Raw genomic sequence first — 27,733 nt, 5'->3', positions numbered from 1 at the left:
TCCTTATCAGCAAAATATATCGTTTTACATTTAATCCAATGTCCAATCGTGCTCTTAAAAAGTTTCTCATTGATAAGGGATTTGAAGATTTTCAAAATCAAAATATTGTTATAAATGAAATTGAAGCCCACATAAATAGCGATAATCAGATTAATCCATTTGATATGGTATTAAAACAATATATAAAATATAATTTTGTATATTAGTTAGATGATGATAAAGATGTGGAGAAAGTAAATTATGAGAATGAGAAAGCTATGAATTCTGCTCTATCACCAAATGAAAAAAACAATCCAGCTATTAAAATCAAGAAAAAGAATAAGAAAAAATCAAACAAAAATCTTATTCATAAAATTGAGAATAATTATATTGAATCTGATTTATTACAATATATACCAGTAAATAGTTATACAAACAATATTTGTGGGATAGATATGAGGTATATCAACTTCTTTTAAATCTTTATATTTTTATTAGAAATTTGAACCCAGAAACTGAAATGAAAAAAATCTTTGGAAAACTAATATATGAAAATGATACTATCAATGGGAGGAAAAAGAAATATAGATATGCTTACACAAAAATGAAATTAATAAAAACAAAAGCCAATTGGGTTCCAATATCTAAATTAGGTCAGAGTACAATTATAGATTTACACATAAAAATTATGTAATTATAGCAAGTAATTTTGATATTATTTAATTTGAAAATATCTGTTTTTAAAATTAGTAACATTAATACTTACTCATCTAATGGAAAGTATTATTAATTTTTATAGCAAATGATATCAAGTTATTATGAGTGGTGCTTTGGAGTTAGGCCTCCTCCTTCAATAGATTTTTTCAAATATATATCCTAGCCCATCTCTACAAAATTGGACTTGGGTGGACTTGACATATTTACTATAAGAATAGGGTATTCCATGACAAATTGCCCACTACTTATTTGAACCACCATTTCAAAAATTACTGAATTGGCATATTTGTTATTCATTTTGTAAATGTTAATAAAATCAAAATTTTATATAGCTCAACCAGATCTAAAGATATATGCCTTCAAAGTCAAAAATTGTGCAATGCATGATTTCATTCAATCTTGTTTTTTAAAAAATACCTAAGATAGAGTTACTAATTATATATTATTTTATAGCCCTTAAAATTTTGCATTGGATAATATCGGAAAAAATTAAAAAATACCAAGTTTTTTCTTATTTTTAGTAAAAATAAAATATTAACATTGTTAAGAATGGATTTTTGTTGTTATTCTTTAAAATGTTTAATACTTTTTATTCAACTATTTAATAAACAATACTCATTATTGTTTTTGCTAGATGGTGTTATATTTAACAATTATTATAATATATATTTAATAATAAGAGGTATTGTATTGGTATTAAAATAACAAAAATTTATAGAGTATAATCAATATGATGTCCTGGGGTAATATTTAAGCAAACAGCCCCTGGGACAATGATTTGTAGGTGTGTCGTATCACTTATATGCATCTACTATCGTTATTATTTGACTAATGGACAACCATATCTTTTCTTCAATTGTGAGATAAAAGAAGAGTGGTGAGGGTCCATGGAGATGTAAAAAGGAAACATATCTCCTCAGTAATTTCATTCTTTTTTTAGTACTATGGCTAACAGATTTGGGCAGGTCCTACAGACAAATAAATTAGATACAGATCTTAGACTTAGATATTAGTATCTTTTTCAAAATATCATAAAGATAAAAGATACTTGTAGCTTTTGCTAAATTAAAGTATCTAAAATACAGGATATCCTTACCAATTAAATAAGAATAGTGTATTTTATTATTTATTTGTGAAAAACATAACACATATAAGAATGAATATTTGAGTGATTCCACGTCAAATTGACCAAAAAAACGAGATTTTCGGCCGACCATCTCAAAAATGAATGAAACTTGGCATGTTATTTATTTATGTTGTAAATGTAATAAAATCAAAATTTTAGAGTACTAGCTCAACCAGATCCAAAGATATACGCCTTCAAAGTCAAAAATCGCGAAATGCGTGATTTCATTAAATCTTGTTATTTTAAAAAATATTTAAGATAGTGTTACAAATTATATATCATTTTATAGCCCTTAAAATTTTACGTTGGAAAATATGAAAAAAAAATTTCAAGTGTTTTCTTATTTCCAGTAAAAATAAAAAATTAACATTGTTAGGAAGGGATTTTTTTGGGGTGTTAATTCACCAAAAATGTTTATTACCTTTATATTAAACGATTTAATAAAAAATCTCGATAGCCATTTTTGTTTTTTTAATTTTATTTGAATTTTTATTATTTTTATAAATAAAAATATTATAATATATAATTTTTAATAAAATTATGAATATGAATAGTATTGTGATTAAAATTGAAAAATCAATTGAGTACAATCAAGAATGATGTCCTGGGGCTATATGTAAGCAGGCAGCCCATACAGATATTATTTTATTGACGGTATATTGTAAAGTAAACATATTTTAAAATTTTATATTCAAACTATTATAATTTTTCGCTTATTAATAAAAATTCCTACATTGTTGTGGATCTACTATCGTTATTATTTGAAAATAACGTTTTTATCAGCTTATTTTATTTTTTATTCCTATCATCGCTACCAATCAATCATCATATATTTCAAAACTTAAACATTTTTATACAACCAAATGAATTTATGATAATTTGTGATTTCTCTGAAAATTATGCATTTATAATCCATGACACTGTTCAAGGATTATACTGGAATAATAATCAAGCCACTATCCATCTTATGATAGCATATTATAATAATAATGGCAATATAGAAAATCTTAATTATATGGTAATATCAGAGTCACTTCAACATAATGTTATTGCAGTACATTTATAACATAAAATGATAAAATTTTTGACCAATCAATTCAGCAAAAAGCCAAACAAAATATATTACTGCTCTGATGGATCAGCTGCGCAATATAAAAACAGAAATTTTTTTATAAATCTGTGTCATGAATCAGATTTTGGTGTTGCAGCTGAATGGCATTTTTCAGCTACATCCCATGGAAAAGGTCCATATGACAGCCTTGGCGGAACATTAAAAAGATTAGCATGCATGTTCAAACCTTCAGCCCATCAGTTCTGGACACATTTTAATGCCAGTTCATTTATATCAATTTGCAAAACAAAACATGCCATCAGTAAATTTTACATATATAACCAACGAACAATACAATTTACAAGAGATTAAACTACGAGAAAGATTTAATTTAGCTAGTCCCATTCCAGGAACTCGGAAATACATGCTATATTTCCTTTAAGTTTAAGTAAACTTAAATCAAAAATATATTTATATGCAGAGGACTTTCAAATTAACAATATCTCAAATGCCGATAATTTGTCTTTTGCCGATATTAAAGGATTCGTAACATGTATTTATGACGATTTTTGGTGGTTATCCACAGTACTAAAAAAGAATGAAATTACTGAGGAGATATATATTTCCTTTTTACATCTCCATGGACCATCACCATCCTTCTTTTACTCCACAAATGCGGAAAAGATATGGTTACCTATTAATTAAATAATAACAGTAGTATATCCTATTACAGTGACAGGACGTACCTACAAATTATCGTCTCAAGAAATTCTATTAATAAGCACAAAATGGGATAAGATTAAAACAAGAGGTATTTATTTTTATATTGTTTGTGTATAAAATGTTAAAATATGTTTATTTTATAATATAGCGTCCTAATAAAATCATATCTATATCAGCTGCCTAAATACATATCGCCACAGGACATCATTCTTGGTTATACTCAATTGGTTTTTATATTTTAATCACAATACTATTCATATTTTTATTAAAAATTACATAATATAAAAAAAATTAATATAACGCCATCTATATCATTTATTTATTTATAAAAATAATAAAAATTCAAATAAAATTTAAAAAACAAAAATGGCTATTGAGATTTTTTATTAAATCGTTTAATATAAAGGTAATAAACATTTTTAGTGAATATTAACACCCAAAAAAATCCCTTCCTAACAATGTTAATTTTTTATTTTTACTGGAAATAAGAAAACACTTGATATTTTTAAATTTTTTTAAATATTTTCCAACGTAAAATTTTAAGGGCTATAAAATGATATATAATATGTAACTCTATCTTAAGTATTTTTTAAAATAACAAGATTTAATGAAATCACGAACTTCGTGATTTTCGACTTTGAAGGCTTATATATTGGATCTGGTTGAGCTTGCACTCTAAATTTTTTATTTTATTAACATTTACTACATAAATAACTAACATGCCAAGTTTCATTCATTTTTGAGATGGTCGGCCGAATCGCTGGTCGATTTAATAAAATATTTAATGATGAGTTAATTATAATAGTCAAGCATTTTAATATTAGTATTGGCCCATTGTTAGCATAGATAGAGAATGGAGACTAGTATTTTTAATTAATTGGGATTGAAATATTAATTTAGACTATTTAAAATAGATTCATTATTTTATAAGATAATTAAATTTTTCAAATAATTTATCATTAGACCTTTGCTGCTATGGTGTACTTAACATTTTGCCATAACTAAATAACCTTTCAGTTGGAGCTGATGAAGGTATTATTATATTTAAAAATATTTTCTTAATGAAAGGATAATAATTACGCATTTATAATGTATTTCAACTTTCTTTAATATGATTTAAAACCTCAAGTTCAATGATATTTGTAAACTCAGCAACATCACCAAAAGAAAAATAATCATTTTCATAATTAGATGTTAAATCTAATGGTTTTATAGTTTGAGCTTGTGGTACCATTGCTTCTTTTAATAATATATTTTGAAAGTTTTTTTTTATCATCCTACTCAATTCATAAGTTCTTTAAATATAGACGTGGTATTCATGCCAATCATTATATTCATATTATATGAAAATATGTTCTTAAAATTTTTTGCGCATAACATTTTGGGCAGCTTTTAATAAATGTGGACAATATTGTAAACTTGAATTTTTAAAATAATATGTCCATTTTTACCACATATAAATAATATAATTTAATATGTTTGACAATTGTGTTTAACCATTTATCATTTTCTTGTTTATACAGGTTTTACATTCAGCATGTACATTGTCTTTTTTTAGCTTTTATTTAAAAAAAATTTCCATCTAAAATTTTAAGATTGGAATTTGATTCAGGGGAACTTATTTCCATAATTTACATTTCACTACTTTCTTCTTCGCAATGAGTATTAATCATCCCGCAAATTAAAAATTTTTTAAATTATGACATTTTATCGAGTTACATTTATATATAAAATATAATCTTAACTTATTTCGTTTTGGTGCTGTTACTTTATATCTGTTTATCTTAATATGAGTTGTAAATTTTCCAGCTAATTTTGGTTGTCAATATCTTTAAAAAATGGCGGGGAAAAAAAGGAAAACAAGATTCCTGAAGAAAATAAGATATATACTGTGATATGTAAAATTTTAAACATGAATATTAAAAAGAATCTGTACCTGTATCTTTTGTCAAGAAAATAAAAAAGATACAAGATTCTTTTCAGAATAAAGTATCTTAGATGATATTAGTATTAAAATGACAAAAAGATACTGAGTATAAGATACAAAAGGATCTTGTTAAGATATATATATTAGCGGTACTGCCCAACTCTGGTGTCTAACCACCAAAAATTATCATAAACACATGGTACAAATCCTTTGATATAGAAAAAGGCAAAACAGGCACTTGAGATAATGTTAATTTTAAAGTCCACTCCATATGCATGTATATTTGATTTAAGTTTACTTAAGTCAAAGGAAATAAAGCATGTATTTCCTGAGTTTCTAGAATGGGGCAAGCTAAATTGAATCTTTCTCGTAGTTTAATCTCTTCTAAATTGTATTGGTCCAGAATTTGTATGCTGAAGACTTGAACGTGATACTAATCTTTTTACCTCCAAGGATGGAAAATTTTTTTTTAAACCTCGTGTTATTTTCAATAATTGATTGATAATTAAATTTCCTATTTATCGATTTAAAAATGTAATAGAAAGAAAGGAATAAAAAATAAATAATTGATAAAATCTTTCGTTTTTTTAAATCAAATTGTTTGGTTAAATAATTTATCAAAAGAATTTTGAATCGGAGCTAAAAAATAAAAGGATTTATAGGGCTCAGGTTCCAAAATAGTCCAGTCAAAAGAAATAAATCCCCATACAATATATACCAAAATTCTTTTACTATGATTGGTCCTTCATTTAGGACCATGGTCTGGACCAGTCTTTTTTCTAAACATATGTTTATGGATTTTTTTTGGTGGTTAGCCATAGTTCTAAAAAAGAATGAAATTAAATTTTAAAATATAGTGTCTTAATAATAATATCATGTATATAAGCTTCCTACTTATCTATCTCCTCAATACTTCATATTGGTTATACTTAATTGATTTTTTATTTTAATACCAATACATTTCATATTTTTATTAAATATTATTATATTGATTTTTGAAAACGCCATCTATTTTATATATTTTTATTTATAAAATAATAAAAATTTAAATAAAATTGGAAAACAAAAATGACTATCGAAATTTTTTAAAAAATAATTTAATATAAAGGTAATAAACATTTTTGGAAAATATCAACACAAAAATTTCATCTCAATAATGTTTAAATTTTATTTTTACCGGAAATAAGAGAATATTTGGAATTTTTTAATATTTTTTCTCGATATTTTCCAATGGAAATTTTTAAGGGCTCTAAAATGATGTATAATTTGCAGAGTTGTTAAAGTATCTAGATATAAAAATGTGGTATCTGTATCTAGATATAAAAATGTGGTATCTGTATCTAGATAGATTTTTTATTAAAGTATCTGTATCTAGATATTATTTTAGACGTATCTGTATCTGTTTTTAGATACTTTTTAATTTTGTTATACTTCTATTTAACGCTTTTTTATATTATAAATAAAAATACTTGAATATTTATTTTATTTCATATGAGCATATAACTTAATATTTATATATATATTAAAAAATTATATATATATATATATGTAAAATATTAAAACTTATATATAAAAAAGAATATATAAATATTAATTAAATATTATGTCCGAGTTATCAATAACAAGCAAATTCTGGTATTACAATCCATCTCAAGGAATTTGCCATTTTTAATTGCAATAGAATTGGTATTTTATTTTATTTTATTCTATTAATTATTATATTAATTTTTAAGATTTGATGGCGAAAATGACAACATTCTTCCATGGCCAATTTATAGACCATATTTTAAAATAATATCTCAAAATAAAGAAAACAAATCTCTGTTAGTAAAATGTTTGTCATGTCTACCAAAAAATATGTAAATTTCAGTTAGCATTACCTCAACTTGCAACATTGTAAAACATTTAAGGGTATAGATACTAAATAAATGTTTACAATTTTAAATTTTAAGAAAAAACATCAAACACTCTTGATCCAAATAAAAAAGGGGAAGGAGAAAAAAATCTATAGAAAATATTGGACTAGGCTCATTGTCCATTGATTTTTTTTCCAAGAGACTTCAGGCTTTAACCCAAACCACTTTAGATGATTTAATAACTGATTTTATTATAGATAGCATTCAGCCATTTTCAATTGTTGAAAATCCTTCATTTATAAAAATGATCAAAACATTAGCTCCACAAAAAAAATATAATTTGCCAACAGACAGTGGTTGTTACTGAAATCTAATAATTATTTATAATCATTCAATCATATATTATATTTTATTAATGATATATAATTATTTATATTAATCATATATTATATTAATATCTAAAAATCATTATTTTAGTAATATTTTGATAAATGTGATATCGAGTCAATAAATTTTTTAGATCATTTCATGAATTTTTATATTTGGATCCTAATTTAGGTTTATTCAAACCTTATCTAAGAGTATAATAAAAAATGTATCTGTACAAAGATACATTTTAAATTGTATCTGTTTCAATATAACTTTTTGGAAGCTGTATCTGTATCTAGATAAATTCTTAGACGATGTATCTGTATCTAGATCCATTTAAAAAATATCTTTTAACAACTCTCTTAATTTTTAACATATCTTAGTATCTTTTTTAATAACAAGATTTAATTAAATCACGCATTGTACGATTATTGACTATGAAGGCGTATATCTTTGGATCTGGTTGAGCTATATAAAGTTTTACTAAAATATACAACATCGATTATTATCATGCCAATTTTCGTTCATTTTAAAGATGGCCATCCAAATAGCTTGTTTTTTTAATCGATTTGACCTGAAATGACCCAATATTGATATTTGGGCTGAACCAAGTAGACCTAATTTTAATTTCTGGATTAGACCCCAGACTTGATTTTTTTTTTAAATTTTTAACCTCTTTCTTAATAAATATAATTTAATTTTTTTCAAATTGTACATTTTATTTTCTCAGGCTTTCACATTTACTATTTCAAATTTCTTGTATATTAATTACATCATTCTCAAAAATATTATTGGAAATACTTTCTATTTTTTTTAAAACTCTGATATGATATTAGCAAGAGCTTTCGTTATTTAACCTTTAAATACAACTATATTGATGATTTATATTATAGGATTAATATTTAAATATAATATCATTGTTTATTTTAAATACATTTTTACAAAAAATTTAATGATGTTTTAATTAATATTTATCTTTATCACAATTAATTGTTATAATAAATGTCTAAAATAACCACACCATATTTTTTTTTCCAATATACCGCTTAAGAGTTAAAACATTCAAAATATTATACATTCATCTAAAGGACATTAAACTTAGAAAAAATATGTGAAGAAAATAATACAAAATACAACACCTTCCTTCCCCTTATTTATGATGAGGGTCCCATTTTATCACTAGTATAAATAAAAATACACCCAATGAACAGATGATATATATATAAAAAATTAAAACACTTTTTTTCTAATAATTTTATAAATAGAGGATAAATTTTTGTGATTGTTATTTATAAAATCTTAATCAAAAATAAGAGGGATGGTGAAGTTACCATGATCATCTTTGTTTTTGTACACGTAATAATAATACACATGATTCAAATAACTTAAATATAAGTATTTTAAATGATATTTTTAAGGTTTAACTATGGTAGAAATCGAAAGTTTAAATTCTGATGGAATCTTACACTTTTGTTTCAAACATTCCACAATCTACCAGATAGTCCAACAAGCTTTTTGCGCCCTTGTCTCTGCCTTTGATCAAAATGGGTTAATGGTACATAAAATAATAAATAATTAATTAGATAACCACCAGGGATGTGCCGATCCACCAATTTTTCACTGACCCGATGTCGAACTGATATTTATATTGATTTTTATTTGCCGTCTATCTTTGTATTAATGTCATATATATAAATATTTTTATTTTAAAAAAGTCAACAAATTTTCACGAATGATTAAGTGTATTTATATTTTTATTCTCCAAAAGTTAACTATCTCATTTAAAATATTTTCAAGTTTATGGGTGAATGTAGAGTTGTTAAACATCTCCATTTCGCCAATTTTTAAAAAGAGCTGAATTAAAATTTTGGACAAAATATTATCACCTAAGCCTCGAAATTGTAGATTATAGTCCAAACCTTTTTCCCATCTGTGGGCAAGATCAATAAGCTTTAGTAATTTACTTGTGGCCAAAATCTTGAGTTTACTGTTTTTAGAATTGGCTAAATCGAACCGTTCAGCATCCCTAGCTGAAAGTGATGCGTTAGATATTTTAAAATCATTTTCTTGTTGCAATAACAAAAAATAGTGTAAAATTTTAAACTATTTTTTCTTAAACATTGCAACAAATAAATTGTATTTTAGTTCCTTTCATAAAAAAAAATATATATGAATATATACAATCAAATATAATAAAAAATATCGGCCCGATCCTAGATTCAATATCGGCACAACCCTAGTAACCACTGGTGGTTATTTTTTATTTAGGCATAAATGAAGGTAAAAATAATCTATAAATCCTTCAGATTGCTATACCAAATATAAGTACATTCTTGTATGCTATATTTGCACTTTTTAACTGGTAAAGTTTTTATTTTGTAAAATGACACAAAATTATAATAGCATTTAATCTCTACTTTATAATTATATATATATTTAAAAACCGTTATCTCTGAGAATGTTATCATGTTTAATAATGTGTTATGATAAGACCTTTCTTGGAATGATATTGCGACTGCGGCTCACGAAAATTAGGTATTTATTTTTTAAAAAAAAGTCGAATTCGTGGGAGAAGTTTTTTAAGTAGGGTTTCGGCTAAGATTTAAAATGGGAAATTTTAACATATGATAGTCTTTTTTAACTAAAGCATCCTTGATGTAATATTAATTTAGTAAATTTTAAATATTTTTCTATGTGATTTTTCTTTTTTTCGGGGTTGAAGTTCCAATCCGCTATTGCCCAATTTTTGACATGTCGACGTCTGATTCCAAGCGCACTTGTGTATGAGCGTCCATATCGAAGGTTTGCTATTGATCGTTCAATTAAGCCTCCTTCTGATAATACAAGAAGTATAATTGGTGTCAAAATATTGTAAATTGTAAAAAATCTTTAGCATTGTCGGGAACAATATCGTTAAAAGATAATCCATTCCTTTTTTGTTATTTTTTATAGATAAAAAAAAGCTAGCCCATCCATCATAGCGACAATATTATTCAGGTGTTTTTCTTATTTGTATGCTGTTTCAGAGCCAAGATCATAAATCCAAGTTGGTCTGAATCCCGGCTTGGGTCGTTCGGCAAAGATTTTCCTTGGTTTTACTAGTGCATATTTATAGCATTTTATCGGAATTTATCTGCCAGATGGTTTCATTTTTTTATCTCAGTATGGTTATATACGCCTTAACATTGTAATCAATAATTTTGTTTTGAAAATGACCTTACTTTTATAAGTGTAATATTTGGAACATTTCCTCCTATTTTTTCACCTTTTGGACGGGACATAACTTTGTAACATATCTATTCAGTTTTGTCCTTTTTTTAATCTATTTTAATTTTTCAATTATATCTAAAGATTTACTCACCATTATTATTTGTTGAAAAGTTATAACTTCTACTTATTTTATTTCTTAATTTTCCAAATATCAATCTTTGTATGGTGGGAATGGGAGAGGGAGGTAAAAAATCGGTCGTGGCCTAATATATTAAAATATGAAGCTGGGTTATTTGATTTTGTTTTTATTAATAAGTCCTATTCTGACGATATGTTAAAAAACTATTACATATGTAATAATATTCTAATTTGATTAGTAAATCATTTTTTTCTTAAGCATTTTAATTTTTTTTTAAAAATTTGACATAATTTAGATCTCATTTATAGTAAGCGCGATTTCGCTCGAGCGATGCATAATTTATTAAGCGATACCACAGCTGATTGGTGTAGTAATACCGACTACTAATTTATATTTCAATTTATTTCTAACATCAAATTTTTATTAATTAATTTTCGAATATTCTATTCTATTTATATATATAATATCTATAAATAATATTTTACTAATTTATTACATTTCCTTCAAACATTTTAAAGTTAGATTTCTTCAATAAACCTCTTTGTAGGTTTACGGTTTCTTGATGAACAACGTAATGTGGTATTTGTATTTGTGTTTGAATTTGCTTCATTCATTGGCACAACCATTTCTGTAACTTCCAAAGAACTTTCATGATTTGGGATAACTAAACGATTTCTTAACTGATCTGCATGCTTCCGTAATGTTTTCCCGGAAGATTCAACAATATAAGAATAAAGTCCTATTCTTTCTTTAATTACTCCCTCTCTCCAACCATTGGTATTTTCATTATTTAACCATATAGGTTGTGAGATTTCAAATTCTCTTTCCTTTGAATGTAAATCATGGTGAAGGCTTTGTTTATCATTGGCCCTTACTATTTCGTGTTCGGCATTTGGTCGGATCCAATCCAGACTTGTTTTCTGCCTCCCAAACATAATTTTAGCAGGAGATCTCCCTGTGGAGCTATGCTCTCCCAATCGATAGGTTGTTAAAACCTGTGTCATAGCTTCTTCGGGATCGCTAATTGAATCTCTCGTCGCATGACCTTTCAAAGTTCGTACTGTACGTTCAGCTAATCCATTAGTTTTTGGATGATAGGGTGCCGAACGTATATAACGTATATTATTTAAATCACAATACCTACGGAATTCCCCTGTTAAGAATTGTGGTCCTTTGTCTGACACACTGTACTTGGGTATTCCAAACCTAGCAAACCATTTATTTAGTCGTTTTATCATAGCATCAGCAGAGATATTCTGCATTAGATCAACTTCTAACCATGGTCTATTTTTCTGGCATCCAGAACATATTTTGATAAAATTTTCTATATCAACATCACATCTGGGCCACCAACAATACAATCTAAAAATAGATTTCATTACAATTTCCCCAGGATGTCCCCAGTGAATCATTCCTAACACTGCATTTCTTAATTTATTAGGAATAACCAATCTCTCATTCCATTCTATAACATCACGATTGACAGAAAGCTCTTCCCGTCGATTATAAAAATTAACTATTTCTTTATCTTTATGACGATCAAAGTTTCGCCAACTTTGCTGAATATGTATTGCTACTTTTTTTAATATTAAATCTTGCTTCGACTCTTTTCGTAGAATATTTTCTGACAATTGTATATCATCCAAATTAATACTTCGAATATCCAAAGCATGTTTAGAATCTTGATTCTCTTCCGAAATTTCTTTATGTTTATTAATCAAATCTTGAATTCTAGAATTTAGTCTTATGCAACATTTTTCTTTTTCAATATTGTTGACCAAATTGCGTACTTGTTTAATCATAACCTGACGAGGCATTTCTAAATTGAATGCTATAATCCATGGTAATCCGAAAAGAGGTACCCCAGTTGTATTTATTATTACCACTGATAGGGTCCTTGTCTGTGATCCAATCCTAACATTGACTTGGGTCTCGCCCTTAACGTCTAACGGATGATCACCATATGCAGTCAATGGACTGGTTGGCCTAATTTTTGGTCGTCCAATACTTGTCCATATATCAATTCCTATCAATGATGATTGTGCACCAGTGTCAAAATCAAATTCAACATCTAACCCATTTATCTCTGCAGTTAGTTTTGCTCGATTTTGTTGAATCTTCCAAATATTATGAATAGAATCACTTGATGACACTCTTATATAATTTAAATTCTTTGATTTACAGCAAACTGCAAAATGACCAATTTTTTTACATTTATTACATGCCGCATTTGTAGCTGGACATCTCACTTCTCGGTTATGAATAAAACCACATTTATAACATTTAAGTTTATTATAATCTTTATCATTATTATATTTGTATTTATTATTCTCTTTATCAAATGTATTATTATACTTGACTTTATTATAGCCTTTATCAAATGTAGTCGTCGTTTTAATTGGATGTTTATAATTATTATCATAATCATTATCATTTCTCGCTCAGAAGCTAATGCCAGATCAAGAATAAATTGAAAAGTCAGTACATTATTATCTCTATCAAGACCGTCGGGATATAGAGCTCTAAGATCTCTTTCCAATCCCGGTATTTCCATGCCAACCATAAACTGATCACGTAAACGCTCGTCAATATCATTAAGATAATGACAACGCTTGCCAATTGTTCTGATTTTATCTGCAAATTCAGTTATGGTTTCAGTTGTTCTCCGTAATCTAACGAAATAAAATCTAGAAGCAAAAGCTGTTGATTTCGGTTTAAATAGTTTAAAACATAGTGACTTAATTTAAAAGATAAAGTTTCGATCGAATCAGGATAACAAAAACGGTCCACAAACTCAATATTCTTATTGCCAAAAAATGTTAAAAATATATCTTTATATTGACATTCAGGGGTTATTCCATGTCAAATGAGCAAAAAAATCAAGATTTTCGGCCGACCCCTTTCAATTTCGATAAAAAGTTGTAGACTGGTTATATATGTTCCCATTAGATTATAAACAAAATTTTAGCGCATTAGCAACTATATTAGCCGAGATAATCGGGGTTAAAGGTCCAAAAAACGTCTTTTTTTGCTTTTTACTGATGTCAAATAATTAGTTTTTAATTTAAAACTAAATATGATCAAAAATTGAATCTAAATCAATAGCTAAGTTAATAATTTATGATTATGGCGAAAACATCAAAATTAATCTTTTATAAAATATGGGTCATCTTATGGTCAGTTGAAAACTTGAAATTAATATTTCGAAATGTATATGATCTCCGATTTTTAATTTTTTTAAGAAATATTATCCGTTTACTATTTTTTTAATAATTTCTTCAACAATTAGCATGGCTGGATATTTATTTTAAAAAATATTGCGATTTTTATACTTTAAAAAAAATAGATGGCGCTATATATAATAGTTTTAATATGTTAAAATTTATTTTTTTATTGATTAAAAATATTTTAATGTATAATATATCATAAAATTCGATTATATAACTTTGTAAACCTTATTCCCCTGAGATATTCGCAGGATAAAAAATTTTAATAATTTTTTTAATATTTCAATGTAAATTAAAAATAATTAAAAAATCCGACTAACATGCGAACAAAAAAGCAGTATTAAAGGAGTGCAGGAAAATTATTAAGGGAAAAATCGAAAATCATATAATTACCCAACTACCCCCCATCCCCCCCTCCAGACTAAGTCATACCCATCAAGACCAAGAATGTTATAAAATTGTCATTAACCAGAAAATTTCAAAGATTTTTAAAAAACTAGTTATAAAATTTTGGGTATCAAATGAATTTGAGCATTCTCTATAAAATTTTTGATCAAAGTCTTTGAATTTTGAGCATATGTTTAACACTGAAAAAATTAATAAAAGTAAGTCAGCTGTTTTTATCTTTTCTTAAAATTATTAAAAATAAACTGATTAGCAAAATTAATTAGCGAATTTAATCGATAAATCACAGTTGCTAAAAATACAAATTGATTTCTTTAATATTTTTTCACAAACACCGATTCATATCTTTTACATATAAATATTTTTACTTGTCGTTTAAAAATAAATAAATTTTTTTAAATGAAACCCTTAAAAGATAAGATAAAATGTTGCAATCCACTGAATAAAGTGAATCATAAAAATTTTAAAAAAAATTTAAGATCAGTTCTTCCATGGATGCTTAATATAAATAATCATTTATATCTTCAACAAAAAATATGTAATTCGTGCCGATACCAGTTAAGTAAAATTGGTCCACACATTCCCGAAGAATTTATATCCCCAATAACCCATAATCAGGATGCCTTTGAATCGATTAATGAAACATTACACAATATTGGAGAATCACCAATTAAAAGAAAACGTTTAATGGAGAAAAAATATCCTAAAAATAAAATTCAAAAGATTGAAAAAGCAATAAAGATTAAGGTTTTAGAAATATCTGATTCCGAGATTGATAGTCCAATGAAAGAGGAAATTCTTATTATATTAAAGGATAACTTTGATAAATTATCAAAAATCGACAATATCAAATTCTTACAATTTTGCCTCAAAGATGGAGTGTAAATAAAATTCAAAAGGAATTCAACGTAACATCATACATGGCAAGAAAATCTAAAATGATGGTAAAAGAAAGTGGAATTCTTTCATTTCCAAAACATAAGGCAGGAAAGACACTAAACGAAAAAACATTTAAACTCGTCAAGGATTTTTATAGTTCTGATGAAATAAGCCGACTCATGCCAGGAATAAAAGATTGTGTATCTGTTAAAGGCGAGAAAGAACCAGTTCAAAAAAGACTTATATTAAATAATCTTAAAGAAATATTCAAGATGTTTAAGGAAGAATACCCAAATATATCAATAGGATTCTCTAAATTTGCCGAACTTAGACCAAAAAACTGTATTTAGTTGGAGCTAGTGGCACACACACTGTTTGTGTCTGCGCTATTCATCAGAATGTGAAATTAATGACAAATGTAATAGCTGAATTTACAGCAGGAGAAGATTACTGTATAAATTCTTACAACTATCTATTGGCGCAAATTATTTGTAATCCATCTCAGCCAAAATGTTATTTAACAAATTGTGATCAATGCCCTGGTATAGAATCTCTTAAGGGACAATTATACCAATTGTTTCAGAGAAATCGTATAGAATATGTCACGGTGGATAGAACAAATCTTGAAACTATTATAAAGTCCGTTGATGATTTCATCGATTATTTATTAGAAAAAGTTCAAATTTTACTGCGTCACTCGTTTATAGCTAAACAACAAAGTTTATTTTTGAAGAATTCCAAAGAAAATTTAAAAGATGGGGAATTTTTAACAATTCTAGATTATTCTGAAAATTATTCCTTCATTTAATAAGCAGGGATTTCATTGGAACAACGTGCAGGCCACTATACATCCATTTGTAGCATATTATAAATCTGGAGAAGATTTAAAAAATATAAATTTTGTTATTATATCCGAATCATTAAACCATAATACTAGTGCAGTCCACCTTTACCAAAAAAAATTTATTAATTTCTTAACAGCCAAATTTAATTCTAAACCAGAAAAAATAATATATTTTTCAGATGGAGCCGCGTCTCAATACAAGAATCGCAAAAATTTTCTGAACATATGTCTTCATAAATACGATTTTAATATTCCTGCCGAATGGCATTTCTTTGTCACTGCTCACGGTAAAAATGCATGTGACGGTATCGGGGGAACTGTCAAAAGATTAGTTGCCAGAGCTAGTCTTCAAAAACCAAATAAAAATCAAATCCTAACCCCATTAGAATTATATAATAAAGAAAATATTAATGGAATTCAATTTGAATATATATCCAATCAAGAATATATCGAAGGGGAATTAGCCCTTCGCAAAAGATTTAATTCTGCGCTGCCCATACATGGGACCTTAAAAATTCACGGGGTTATTCCCATTGATCAAAATAGACTAAAAACCAAAATATATTCAAATTCTAAAAAATATAATATAAAACAAGTTTCGTTTTTAAATGAAAAAATTATATTTAAAAATATTAATGGATATGTAACATGTGTATATGATGATAAATGGTGGTTAGGATATATAATCGATAAATATGATACAAATGAAGAAGTAAAAATCCGATTTTTACACCCTTGTGGACCTTCAGCCTCATTTAAATTTCCCCTGAAAGATGATATTTTAGTGTTACCTAAATCTCATATTCTTTCACTGGTCAATCCTTCTACTCCCACCGGTCGAACATATATATTATCTTCTGAAGAAATCTCACAAGCTAGCCATGCTTTGTGTTCCTTTAGATGAAGTAAGATTTAATTAATTTATAAACTATCTTAATTAGGCTAAATTTGTGAAGATTTTAAAAATTTATGATCTGAATTACAAATAAATATATATAATGGACATTGTAATCGATTTAGTATGATATATATACATTAAAATATTTTTAATCAATAAAAAAATGAATTTTAACATATTAAAACTATTATATATAGCGCCATCTATTTTTTCTAAAGTATAAAAATCGCAATAAATTTTAAAATAAATATCCAGCCATGCTAATTGTTGAAGAAATTATTAAAAAAATAGTAAACGGATAATATTTCTTAAAAAAATTAAAAATCGGAGATCATATACATTTCGAAATATTAATTTCAAGTTTTCAACTGACCATAAGATGACCCATATTTTATCAAAAATTAATTTTGATGTTTTTGCCATAATCATAAATTATTAACTTAGCTATTGATATTATATTCAATATTTGATCATATTTAGTTTAAAATTAAAAACTAGTTATTTAACATCAGTAAAAAGCAAAAAAAGACGTTTTTTAGACCTTTAACCCCGAATATCTCCGCTAATATAGTTGCTAATCCGCTAAAATTTTGTTTCTAATCTAATGGGAACATATATAACCAGCCTACGATTTTTCATCAAAATCGAAAGGGGTCGGCCGAAAAGTGATTGATTTGACATGGAATGACCCTCAGATGGGCTTACGTTTTTTAACCGAAAACAGGTTCCCATTGTGAAAAATATCTATGGATTGAAGTGTCCAACTCGAATTTATCAAATTTAATCGTAGATAAATCCGCTATTTTTTTTGAATCTCCATTTAGGGAATTATTTTCTCCATTTAAGGAATTATTATCTACATTTAAGGAATTATTTTCTCCATTTATCGTCGCCATTTGTAGTAATGCCGACTACTAATTATAAACAATACGACTACTAATTTATATTTCAATTAATTAATTTTCGAATATTCTATTCTATTTTTATATATAATATCTATAAATAATATTTTACTAATTTATTACAATTGGTTTCAGCGATAATACTTTTTATAATATCAATACGTATATTCAATTTACTTTAAATTATTATGACCTGGGATTCATTTTAAATAATTTAATAGATGATGCTAAAATAGTGATAATTATTTTAAATAATATTTCAGAAATTTCATGAATTTTGCAATTATTTTTATCATTCTATCGAACATATGTTTTCAAATTTAATTGATAGGATAAAATTCTTTTCATCGCATTGCTCAGTCATTTTACCTTTATTTACTTCCTTCTGTAAATTGCTCAGAACGAATTATACATTGCATGAACGAACAGCGCTTACATACTAAATTACGTCATGTTTTCATTATTTTGATCAAATAAATATGATGAAATTATACCGTTTTTACAAATTTCACTATACTATAAATAACTATAGGAATTGCATAGAGATCATCCATATCACATCGATACCCTTATTCAACTCAGTATAACATTTGCAATGCACGAGGAATATGAATCTGCCGCTCTTCTAATAGGTAAATTTTCATTTCACAATTTTTAAAAAATAAGAAAAGAATAATATTATTACAAATCGACTAAAACGACCCATTTTAATATTTATAACTATTCATTATTAAAATTTTAGATAGTTATATATTGTTAGGAATGAAATTAATTTTTTTTTGCCGCTAGCTAATAGATCAAGAGATATTAGGTCTCAAAGTGTAAAAATAGCGCCTTGGTTGTTTATAGTAGACTCGAAATGCCGCGCTGTTTGATAAGCGATGAAAAAGTTAACGCTAAACGATAGCAAAGTTATTTAATATAAACTTCGTGGTTACTATAAACGAGATCTTACTTATTTTTTTAGAACGCATAAAAATAAAGATTCATCAAAAATATAAATAGTAGAGATCTATATTTGGTATCATTAGTTAGTCATGAACTCCTTTATATTTTATCTCTAGCGTTTTATCTTTTTCGGAAAGGGTAAATTTTTAGTATCGTTAGCGTGTTTGAATTTTCTGAAATTTTGTAAATAGATTTATTGCTATGTCCAAATATAATTTTTTTTTTTAGCTCTTAATGTATTATAATTTCTAAGTTATATTCTATAACTAGCTATAAAAAATGTAACTAATAGCTATAGCTAGATCTATGCGCCGAAATATAAATTGACTGCGAGGCTTTGTTTTATTTTTTCATCGATGGTTTTGGCGAGTTAAATTTACCGCCACCTATTAATTGGTGGCATGGCGGAGCATTATAATGAATGAAATTAATTTATATTTTTAATAATTTATTTGAACACTCTTGATTTCATCATTGTTTTTGCGAGTTCTAAATCTTTTTTATGTCTAACCTTATATAAATTTTTGTATTTTTTCACATTTTCCAAAAATAGCTTCATGATCGAATAATAATAAAAAATTAAAATTCTTTTTTTACTAAGTCACATCTATAATATTTTATCGACTTATTAGTATAATATTAAAACAAATGTATAAAAGTATTAATAATATTATCAGAGACCTACAGGCCAGCGTATTTTATTTTTTAAATTTTAAATCGCCATTATTCGCTATGAAAATTGGAAATTAATTTAATATAATTTTAAAAAATTCCAGGCCAGACCAAAAAATATTTTTAAAAAAAATCCAACCCGGGCCATGCAAATTAGAGGGGCCAGGCTTGGGCTTAATTTTATTTTATATATTCGGGCTGGGTCGGGTTGAACCTTGGAAATTTTTTTAAATATATCTAAATTTATCAATTTTTTATGTAAAATAAAAATATTTGATTTTATTTATTGAAACTAAACGATATATAACATATGTCTTTTATTTTGAGTAATTATAAAAATTAATTTCTATATTTAAATAAATTCTGGCCGAGCATCGGTAAATTTTTTAAAAAATTTCGGGTTCGGGCCGGGCCGGCAAAACTTTTTAAAAAAAATTTCGGGCCGGACCGGGCTTGAAAAATTAGGCCCGATGCAGGTCACTAATGCAAATTGTACCTTGGTCTAGGAATATCAAACAAAACATCTAGGTAATTAATATGGATAAATTAAAAATCAAATTTAGCTAAATGATAAATGTTGAAATAAATATTTTTCAAGCTGGATAAGAAAGCTGATGTAAAAATAAAATATTTTGTTTCTATTCTATTTCTATCTTGTACATTGTTGATTAATATATGGTGATCTGAAGAGATTTAGCTTTCGTAAAATTAAAGGTTTTAGCTCATAGGATCGATGTTAAAGTTTGTTTTTTTCATTTTAATACACTCTTGTGCTTTTAATTTCATGAGTTCTAAACATAGGTTATTTGTTCAACATGCTACTAACCTAAGCTATTTACCAAACTAAATAAAATTATTTCTCATCGAGGAATATTCGATGTCCCTCTTCAGGAAACAATTATCTCAATTATTAAACGTCACCAAACAGTTTTTTATGTTTAAAAATAACTACGTCAATTCTGTTTTAAAACCATCAGCCTGTTTACGCGGCTCAACTTAATCGGCCGTCTTTTCTTCTTGATATTTTAAAATTTATCATATATATTATTTAATTGACCCATTATAATCTTATAAAAATATTTTTTAAAATAAAAGCCAAATAAAAATAAAAATTTATTTTAACTTCAATAAAAAAAATAACACATTAAGCAACATAACTGAACGACTTATAATCTGTGCTATGTAATTTTTAAAACCGCCTTTATAACGGTCATTTTTGCTTCTGAGATTTATAGTTTGTTTATGACTGAAAGAAAAGATTTGGTTTGACATCCTAGTATCAATCTTAAATCTTTAGGGATCATTCTATTCAAGCTAAGGGTTAGAAAAAATTGACACGATGCCTCTGATTATGTAAAATTTGATTAGTAGATAATTGGTAATTTTATATGCGTTGGTAATAGCTACCTCTTAACATTTAGGCTTGCTAAAAAAACCAACCTTAATTTAGGCAGCATTGTCAGTGTAATCGAGATTAATTAAATCTTATATGAGATCAAATTTCCTTTATTATAAAATATATTTCAAAATTGAATATACATATACATGGTTTAATACCATAAGAAATCATATTAATTTCCCTTTTCCCAATTAAAACAAAAGAACAAGCTATTTACGCAATGGAATCAAATTTCCACTCGAGATTTAATCTGACCGATCAAAATATTCGCCTTGAATACAAATACCGGGAAAATAGGTGGTTTTTAATTTTCTTTAATAGGGAAGAATGAGGAACAATTTTTTCCTACTAAAATGTAATATTACAGGTTTATTTTAGTTATAATAAATGAATTGTTGATAATTTTAATATGCCACAAACTTATTAACAACTCTCTAAAGAAATATTCTTCTAGGTTATTATAAAGATCTTTATAAAATAACTAGGTTGAGATATTTTCAAGATAGGTATGTGTGTGTATATATATATATAGTTTTAAATTTAAAAAATAATTCCCAGATGTTTTCATATAGCTCTCTTTTACCACGCTCTAAATCAGAATCACAGTGGATGCTCAAGAACGGCTTTGGAAATCTGTAAATTGATGTTAAAGTAATTTTTTTTATAGATTTATTGGCTATAAAGTGTAATTTTTTTATTGTCAATACAAGTAAATAAGATTAGTGTTGTTAAACGACTCGATATGAGCTGCTTTTTAAAAACGACGAACTCAATATTTTATCCAGAAGATTGAACTAAGGTTTGAACATCTATTAGCTAAATATCGAAGCTTAAGCAATATTTTGCTGGCTAACATATTGAATTAGCCATTTTTAAAAATTGGCTAAAATCGAACCATTTATAAACAGTAAATAAGACGATGAAGAAAGAAAAAATCCCAAATCGAAATCGCTACGAAGTTTATTTTTAGATAACAATTAGAATTATGATAGAATATGGATATGTAGCTGTAATAGAGATTAAATATAATAAAATGATAAATTAACCTTGAAAAGTAAATTAATTGTTAAAATGATTAATTGTTATTTACTTCGGATCAAATTAATGACATATTAATAAATAAAGTTCTCAATGGTTACATTGGTATAACAGTAGCAAGGGTTGGGAACCTTTAATAAATAAAAAATCAAATTTCATAAAAATGAGACAAAAGTGCACTTTGAAAATAATAAAACAAGTGCACTTTTTTAAGAATTAAAATCACAAAAATAAAACAAAATCTCACTTTAAAACCCAGCAAAAAGTAAAACAAAAATAATATATTCCATAAGACATCATGGATGTGTTCTTTATGCAAAGTTCCTTTATGTTTAAACACCGAATTGTTTTATGAAGTATCATTGGTAGATTAATAATACAATAGAAACCGCTCAAAAAATTGGAACTAGGGTTAAAATGTTTTTTTTTTACATTTTTATAATCCTATTATGCCAAAAACATATTCTATTATGTAGAATACCTATCCTATAAATTTTAAATAATAAAATGTGTCATTTTAAATTGTAAAGTATTTATTTACCTCATTAAGTAATTCTCGAAATCTTCCCTCAGGCGCCATTGAGAGCGCAGACGGCATCCTATAGAAATAAATGAAAAAGGATAATTCGGCTTTTGGCAGGCCTTTATTTCTCCCCATTTTCAATTTGAATTAAGATTGCGAGAATTTTACGTAATTTTAAAATTTGATTTTGAAAATTATTACAAGTTTTTCTCCAATTATTTTTTGCCGAAAGGTGTAAGATATCAAATCTATTTTCCTATTTTTATAAAATTATTATTTTTTACTATACACCCCCCCCCCCCCCACCTCTTTTATTTTAAACCACCGAAGCTTAGATGATCAGGATCCATTGGCTATTTTACTGATGATAGACTATTTAGCTCTCAAAAGCAAGGAATACACATTTCTTATACGATTTTACAATCATTATCGAGTTTTATTATAATAAATTTGTTTAAGTAATAAAGAAATTAAAAAATTAAAGCATATTTTTAATTCCCATAATCCAATATATTTGCATTGTTTTGCGAGATACAATTAACCTCGGCTGAGTTTCGCAGTCAATTAATATGGATTTTTCTCTTAAGGCTAAATTGATATGCACCGTTTAATTTTACCTTAAGTAATATTAGAATCTTCAGATTCATATTTTTTGAGAAATTTTTATTATTCTGGCAATATTTCATACATATATTTTATTATTTAATATGGGTAGATAACGGGCTTTATTTATTTGGTTGTTTTTAGACTTCTCTCCTATTTTTTCTAAAAGGGCTTCATTGACTTCTGTTAATTCCTTTCCCAAATCTATTATAAATTGATTTTCTTTTATCCTAAGTTTGTAATAATTGCGCGTTATCGCAATGGTTCCGGTTTCATTTTTGTACAAAATTTTATTAAATTATTTACTAACCTATTAAAAGTCACAAAATATCCCACAATAAAAGTTAACGTTTTTATAAGTATTGAGGATCTTATTGGTAGGCTAGATATGTATTCAATTAAAAATACAAAAATTAAGACCAAATTCAACCTTGACGTACTACCCAATTACTGCTTCTCGGTTCCTCTGGCTTATAAACTTTGCCATATTGCAACTTTGCAAGCGACTAGCCACGTTAAAACCAACAAAAATAAGAAAAAAAACAGATCGGCAAATGAAATCGATATTAACGAAGGAAACTTGGAAGTTACTGCCGAAAAGATGGTTTAATTTAATATGTCTATATAAAACAATTTCAACTATTTTATCAATCCAGTTGAAAGAAGCTATCTTCAAATTTCCCAAGTTATTTTTCGAATTGCTTTCTAAGTGCGGGATTGACCCGGATAATTTTTGCCAAACCATAAAATCGGACGTTTTCGAAAAATTTTACCAAACCTCTAGGCGTAAAAAGTAATTATTCTTTGTAATGTAATCAGTACTTTTATATTTTTGAGTAAGTATAAAGCATTTTAAACTACTTTAGTGTCCTTTAAAATGACAATAATTATGTCTTAAAAACACCTACAATTATATTTAATTTAAGATTGTCACCCCTGCTTGAGAAACTTGTGAATAGATACTCGAACCTATGTCATCCTTTATGGAAACAAAATGGCGGCATTCATGAAGCAGACGATTTTTTACTTCTCGATTGGATGACGAATGTTGTGGCAAACGATCCAAATGCTTTCATCACAGATTATAATTTTAAAATTAATAATATTCGTAATAATGATGGAGTTTTTGGAAAAATTAATAAGTAAAAATACTCGTTAAAAATAAAAATATCTATTTATTAAAAATGAATTTTACACTTATTTTATGATTAATTTCCATTTTATATGTTTTATTTAGTTTAATATCGTCTATCCCATCTTTTTATTCGTCTGCTCAAAAATTTGATCCAAGCAGAGATGAATCACGAGATAAAATAATAGATGTTCCTACAACTTCGTCAAGTTATTTTATTATATTGTTTAAGATTGGATATATATTTATAACCTCTAAGCTAAGAGTGCAACTTATCTAATTTTAGCATTATTGGAGGTACCAAATATTTTGCTCATATTTACAAGATTAGAATTGTATGGATTAAAACCAATTATTGAATAAGTTTTTAGGTGCATATTGAATTTATAAATTCTAAATTAAAAATATAAACGTGCCAAATTATCAAAAATTGAATAAATGGGATTTTATAATGATGGTAACTGAACAAAAATCCCTGACATAGTTCCCTTTTTTTGAAAAAAGGACATAAATTATAGGTCTGTCTGCACATAGCAAAATTATCCAGCTCGGCCAAGTGGAAATTTGGTTCTTGTCCATTCTGGGAAAAATTTCTCACTATGATTGCCTGGCCCAGTTTTAAATTTTTTTTAAATACAATGCCTTAGCCAAAATATATGTTGTTCAAACTATTTATAATTTTGGGGAGTGGATAAATTAAAAACAATACTTTATGGATTATTATATCTATGTAATATAAGAATCCATCAAATATATTTACAAAAAATTTTTTTGCCCAGCTCAGTCCTGAATTCTGGACATTGCAGATCTCTCTCACAAATCCGCGATATATACTTCCTTTTTTATGTTGTAGATATTTTGGGGTTTTAATGGAACCCTATATTATATTTATCTAGTTATTACATAAAATATGAAAAATAACTATATAAATTATTCATAATTAAATAAATCATTAATTATGGTGAATGATTGTTTTAGCTATTGTTTCTATTGATGTAATTAAATTATTTTTTTTGATAATTTTGGCACACGCTTTATTACTGACCCGAATACTACCGCGATAATGGATTTATATAGATTTAAAATATGCTTTTATATAGTTATTTTCATGTAATAATTGATAAATAAATAAAATATTATCTCAAAATATTGTGTTCTTAAGACTTAAAAAAAGTATGCATTGTAAGATTTTTATCTGGGTTAATTATATCTGATGATTTATGTTCGGAAATTAAAAATGATAATATATCTTGCTTAACTTAATATATAGATAACATACCCTCATCTACCATATCCAACTATAGATCAACTATAAGTGGTAATGAAATATCTCTCTCTTTCATGAATTTGAACCAAATATCACCAGATATACATTTTACAGATAATTTGGGCCTCATAAAATCTGATGAAACATCTTCGGATTCTATCTCTTCCACTATTTTTAATATATACGAATCTACCGAAGTTCCTTTGAATATTTGCCGTCATTTTTTGTTACTAACTCAGTATCACAATCAGTCAAGCGATCAAACCGAGGGCAAGATATTCCCCATCCTTCCTTATGTACAATTTTTTTTAAAATAAATAAGACTGTTTATAGTTAGCTATTCAATATGGCCACAGCCTTGATAAAAATTTGATAAATTCTATTTTGATCTTGTTTTGACAATTATTCTAAGATGCTGTTACAATTATTTTATTGATGTGTAAAAGATTAGCCATAATTGATCATTTTATTTTTAGTTCCTTTATTAGATTGGAGATTTTTAACTAAAAACTAATGTAATTTTTCAGATAAGAAATAAAATATTCCATCTGCATCAATATATTATTGGGCAAATTATAAACTTACATTATTTCAATATATATATATTAAAATATATTTTATAATATAGTATTTTACTGACATGTGCTTCATGACATTTTATGGTTATAGTCGTTCTCCTATATTACAGATAACTTATAATATTTTATATTAAGTTTTTCAAAGAATAACTTTTTCTTGTTTTTGGAACATTAACGAATAATATCGTTTTAAATATTACTGCTATGGTAATTATCTATGATTATTTTATAAAAATACATTATAACTAAATTATATTTTAAAAAATTTAAAGGTTAATTACCCGTCTGGAAATGTATGTAACTATGATCCCTTTCCACCGCCCAACGGCATTTCAGCTTATGATTGCAAGCCTTCCGATTACAATTTTAACGATAACTCTCATCCTTTAAATCGCAATAATCATACCAACTATACCCTAGACCATATTGGAAATCATAATAATAATGGAAGAGGCGGAGAGAATTTCAGTATGGGCGAACTGGTTGATCTTTTGGGGGGATTTGTAACCTCTTTATCTCCTTTTAGTGATTCACTGCGTCAAGTCAATTATAAATTTAGAAGAAAAAAATATTGTTCTTTAATTGAATTTTTTTCTCGTAAATATCAAACCAAAGATAATACAAATCTTCTATAAAATTAAATTTCTATCGTTTAAAAATAATTTAAAATCTTCCCTATGTAAAAAGAAAGAAACTAAATTTTTTTTAAAAATACCTTTGAATTCCTTTTTTTAAAATATCTTCATTAAAAATGTTAGATATTAAAATTAAAACCATAAAGTCCTTATATTATTTATTTATACTTATGTAACATTTTTACAGAATTCTGACTCAGCTGTCGATAATCCCAATCTATCTACACAGGCAAATTTACCATCGCACATTGATTCCAATTCACTGGGTGATATTCTTCGATCTGTTAGAAGTTACATAACACATATAAATACAGATCTTAATGCTGTTACGTCTTCAAATGTTGTCCCTCCAACAAATACTGTTTCAAATTCCAATGACTCAAATAGAAATTTAACAAATATAGGGTCTGAAAATGACAATAGCGAACAAAATAATGATTCTCCTAATCATAATTTAAACATTGCAAATCAAAATATCACAGGAGAGACTAATGATGAAGAGGCATCAAATAATGAAAACAATGCATCTTCATTTGGTATAGAGACTATAGCGCAGGGTTATGCAAAGCCTGGAGCTAAATAAATGCAGAAAAAAAATTATTTAATTTATTTATTAATAAAATTTACTAAAATATTATTTTACATCTGTTCAATTGAAATAAATTAAACCCAGTGTATTATCTATT

The 27,733-nt window shown here is 26.4% G+C and overlaps 1 protein-coding gene across 1 annotated transcript; it reads left to right on the top strand.

The window, feature by feature from the left end:
• On the top strand, positions 1–27,733 carry LOC135925770 (uncharacterized). The gene is made up of 15 exons (XM_065461240.1): positions 1–167; positions 207–439; positions 478–632; positions 9,167–9,303; positions 18,785–18,884; positions 21,475–21,568; positions 21,830–21,922; positions 23,163–23,265; positions 23,854–24,039; positions 24,092–24,228; positions 24,362–24,577; positions 24,673–24,776; positions 25,838–26,130; positions 26,685–26,954; positions 27,235–27,733. Exons 1-15 carry the CDS (start codon positions 39–41, stop codon positions 27,628–27,630), a joined length of 2,646 nt encoding a protein of 881 aa, XP_065317312.1. The 5' UTR covers positions 1–38; the 3' UTR covers positions 27,631–27,733.

Source organism: Gordionus sp. m RMFG-2023, chromosome 3 (genome assembly GCF_954871325.1).
Source record: "Gordionus sp. m RMFG-2023 chromosome 3, tfGorSpeb1-WG-v2, whole genome shotgun sequence".
In the NCBI taxonomy this organism is placed as follows: Eukaryota; Metazoa; Nematomorpha; class Gordioida; order Chordodea; family Parachordodidae; genus Gordionus; species Gordionus sp. m RMFG-2023.
The sequence above is the reverse complement of the archived record's forward strand: the minus strand, read 5'-3'. Positions and strand labels throughout refer to the sequence as shown.